The 4,290-nt window shown below is 31.0% G+C and overlaps 1 protein-coding gene across 1 annotated transcript; it reads right to left on the bottom strand.

Annotated features, from left to right (window-relative positions):
• Positions 1 to 129: 129 nt before the first annotated feature.
• LOC100780363 (uncharacterized) lies at positions 130 to 1,651 on the bottom strand. Its single transcript, XM_003533225.3, has 2 exons — positions 1,449 to 1,651; positions 130 to 957 (listed from the first exon to the last, which is right to left on the bottom strand). The coding sequence occupies exons 1-2, from the start codon at positions 1,614 to 1,616 to the stop codon at positions 415 to 417; spliced, it is 711 nt and encodes a 236-aa protein (XP_003533273.1). The 5' UTR covers positions 1,617 to 1,651; the 3' UTR covers positions 130 to 414.
• Positions 1,652 to 4,290: the final 2,639 nt, after the last annotated feature.

Raw genomic sequence — 4,290 nt, 5'->3', positions numbered from 1 at the left:
ATATAACATTAAGACATGAGTTTCTATATTATTTGCATAATGTTTTGAACATGTTACTTTATGTTATTCTTCTGTTTAACTTGTTTTTCTTTTGAAAAAAAAAATTGGACAACCTTGTTTTGGATCGGAAATGTTTCATATTCTTATTTGATAATTTTTTTTAATTTGATGATTAACATTGATGTGAACATTTTATTCACATGAACTCCTTTTTGTTTATTGAATAAAATCATTTCATGTAATTCCATATTTTCATATATTCGACATTTATATATATATATATATATATATAGGGACCTTGCAAGAAAACTGGCAAAACCTAAATAAAATTCTGATCATTAAATCTACAAATGAATTGAGGTGTTTGCAAAAGTATAATTCAATGCATTTTCATGTCAAACTTGAAACTCTAGTTCAAATCTCAGGCTGTGTGCCACTTTCTTCGGTAATTCCAACCTTTATCTTTTCTTTTCTAGCCACAAAGTCCAGCTTATGAAGCACCAACAACATGGCAACTGAACACAAGAATGCCATCACTGGTCCACAGATCCAAAGGAGAAGGGCAAGTCCTGTGTGTAAAATCCTGTTTCCCACAATATTCAAAAAAGTGGCCTTTCTTAATAGCTCAGTCAAATACTTTGGGGTAACCAAGGTCATGATGGCATCTTGTGGTGTGCAAATGAGAATGCTTAACTGGGTGAGAAACCTAACTGAGAGAGAGTGAAAGAGAAATGAGAATAAGAATATTGTAAAGAGGGTTGCATATTTTAGTGCCAATACAAATTCCCCGTGTGCTCCATAAATTGAGTCAATGAGAGGCTTCTTCACACTGTAGGTGCTGCTTATCATTGCTCCAAGGCCACAGCAGAGAAGGATGCTTGTGCTGGCCATAAAGATTGATCCCATGATCATGTTCCGAATATTTTGGATAGCTACAATGTTATTCTTTTCAATATCCTTCAATAAAATTCATACATCAAATTTGAAAAATACTGAATGGTAGAAATAAATTTTCTGAAAATAAACAAAAGTTAATTTGTCTCTTTTCTTAATACATATTTCTCACTTTTCAAACCACTCATAAATTAATTATTGCCCTCTTTTTGGATAAAAATCTCCTAACATTTTCACTAATGATTTCTAACACTTTTACTCCAAACATAAAAAAAAAAAAAAACTACGATACAAAAAAAAAAAATAGATGCATTAAAAGTCATGATTGGGTGATAATGTTTTTTTTTTTAGAAAACAGATTGAATGACAATGTAAAGACTTTTATACTCATAAGCCAATTAAAGTTTAATATTTTTTTATTTATAAGAATATTTAATCATATATTATGAAATTTACAACAATTCAAATACTCATTCTATTCGACTAACTATAGTGAATATGATATATATATATATATATATCATATTCACTATATGAAATTTAAGGAGGCGTACCTTGATCATGGCAGGAACCCACGAACACCGGCCATCGGCATCTATTCCGAAGATGGTTAAGGAAGCCTGTGTCCTGACCTTATAACATAACCAAACATGGTAGCCAATGTTTATGAGTAACCCCAAAGGTATCAGTGTCATATCCAGATAACATGTCCTCCACTCCATATGTATCTAGCTACCTCTTTCAATTGCGTCTTTATATATATATATTTGGTGATAAACAACGCTTCTTTATATATGTGTATGACTTTTTGCAGTTCTCTTCCCACCAATTGAGTGAAAGAGGTTCGCATACAAGCGTATTTCAATCACAATATTCCATTCCATTATATTGGTTAAAGTTTAAACCAGTTATATTCTATTCCGTAGTATCATCAATTTTGAGTCACATCCTACGAAATACTGACTTATATTCTTTACTATATATATATGTATTTCATAATTTTTCTATATATGTTCTCTCTCTGTATATGTATGTACAAGTTTTGATTCAATTAGTTAATGAATCACCGCCCCAAAAAGAAGATGTTAAAGCGTGAATGTGGATCTTAGCATTCTGCTATATAATACCAAAATACTGATTATTTAGCGTTTGAAGCAATAGGATGAGATTGAGATCGCGCATGAAACCACGATTTTAACTCTTCCAGAATATGCTTCCTACCAATATGTTCCTAATCCGAGCGCATTCTTTTATTAATAAAAAATAATATATGGGTCCAAGATGAACCCAGACCTCATTTGAGGTAAAATTAAAAAGATTGTAAGTTTGGCATAGATTCTAAAAGTTATTAGAATTGAGATACGGATTCTTAAAGGAAAATAATAATAAAATATAGATTAAAATGTATTCAAATTTCTTTCATCGATCCAACCGTTATATTGTATTCATTTATTATTAAAGTTATTTATGGCAAATTTGACCGAAACTGAACAACAGTTAAAAAAATAATTATATTATTTATATTTTAGTATATTTTAAAATATATATATATATATATATATATATAATTAAAATTCTTAGACGGTAAATATAGATTATCTTTGTATTAGATATGTTAACTTGTTTGTTGTAACGAAGGGGAATTTTCAATTTTCTCCCCTGTCGTGATGTTAGTTATTGTTCCTCGGGCGTCTCTCCTACATATTCTTCATTTGCAAATTTGTCGCACGCACACACATGACGTATATGTACATGATGCCACTAACTTTATTTGGTGGGTGGAATTTGGTTCCGTCAATTCGATTTGTATGCGTGATTTTCGAAATTCCTAAGGGGAAAAAAGAATCGTGTTTATGTGAAAGAGAACAAAATTGAAGAATTATCCGACCAACACTTGAAGAATATGCAGCCATGTTATATTCTTTATCTAAATTCTTACTTTTTTTTTTTCAGGTAGCCTAATTCCGGTTAAAAAATGAATCTTTAGTTTTATTGGATTTGCTCTGTCGAATCTTCACCATATTTTGCTTAAATTAATATATTGCTTTAGCTTTTGGTATGCAATTAAGTAAAGAAATCGGGTGAAGCTGCGGCATTGGGCCCACCTGGGCTTTTAATTACTTTATAGTTTATATATACTTGCAGAGAACGAAACAATAAGATTTTTTCTTTTAAAAGACCGAGTAGAAGTAGAATTGAAAATAGATGATCTGCGTGAGAGAAAAAAATAAATAAATAATTAATGCTTGGCCTAATTAATTTTGTCCTTTTTATTTTAAACCGGGAAAGCGAGCACAAGAGCTATGAGGTTGATGTCATCCTAGCCATGCTGGCACCACAGTAACCACAAGCAGCCTAATTAAATTCATTAAATATATCAAGATGAAAAAATATAAACAAAACGAGGGGGGACATGAACTCCTAGTGGGAGTATGTAAACTTATATTAAGGTAAGACGTATCTATCTTGCACAAAAAGATTTGTAACAAAGGTGGGGTAAAGTTTCACCAACAAAAAGAGTCAATGGAAGAACCGTGAGAAACTAATTAACCTATCTGCACAAGTATTCCTCTCACACTAAATATGATTTACCACAAAATCAAAGGATTTAGTTTTGAGTTGCATTTTTGCTATGCTCATTTTTTTTATCCCTTTAAATTACCTAATTTTTGTTTTAGTCATCTGGTTATATTTTGTGCTTATGCTGATATGGCATGTGTTGTATGGCATGCCAAGTGGATTGTTGACTTGCCATCAATGTTGGGTGACATGTTAAGTGGATTGTTAATGTGACACTTTCATTACAGTTAATCGTATTTTAGGATGGAAATCTTGTCCCCAACTTTTATCTCCTATCCTGTACCTCCAATAAAAAATATGATGGCAGATTGGGTTATGTAGTTGAGGCATGAGGGACGACAAATTGAGGTTTATGAGGCAAAAGAGGTTTGTGTTAATAAATGAAGACACCATTTTTTGTGTGAAGGGTAAACAAAGTTTGTGTTATGTTGTTGAGGAATAACGGACTACAAATTGAGGTTTATGAGGCAAAAGAGATCGAGCATGGCGGCACTAGTGAGGGTGCTCAATGATGCTACGCAGTAGTAATCTAACACCAGTTTTAATTATTAGGAATGTCATAAGAACTTTTATTAAAATCTTTCTATTATATCTTTTGTAAATATTTATTATTGATATTATTATTATTATTATTTGTGTATTATTAGTTTTGTCCTAAGTATGTATTTGTGTTGTGATACTGTGTGTTTCTATACACGTGTGTGAATTTTGTGTATATTAATATTATTGTTGATGTTGTCTTTATTATATTATAGTTGGTATTAGAAGAGTATTAAATTAATTTCTTATAATTAAAATGCTTGAAAAGTTCTCTTA

This window comes from Glycine max, chromosome 9 (genome assembly GCF_000004515.6).
Source record: "Glycine max cultivar Williams 82 chromosome 9, Glycine_max_v4.0, whole genome shotgun sequence".
In the NCBI taxonomy this organism is placed as follows: domain Eukaryota; kingdom Viridiplantae; phylum Streptophyta; class Magnoliopsida; order Fabales; family Fabaceae; genus Glycine; species Glycine max.
The sequence above is the reverse complement of the archived record's forward strand: the minus strand, read 5'-3'. Positions and strand labels throughout refer to the sequence as shown.

Bases quoted from the DNA above. Each gene is read 5' to 3' on its own strand.
- LOC100780363 (XM_003533225.3), bottom strand. From the start codon at position 1,616: ATGGAGTGGAGGACATGTTATCTGGATATGACACTGATACCTTTGGGG. The intron at 958-1,448 runs GTACGCCTCCTT...ATTTTATTGAAG, and splicing joins GGGTTCCTGCCATGATCAAG to GATATTGAAAAGAATAACAT.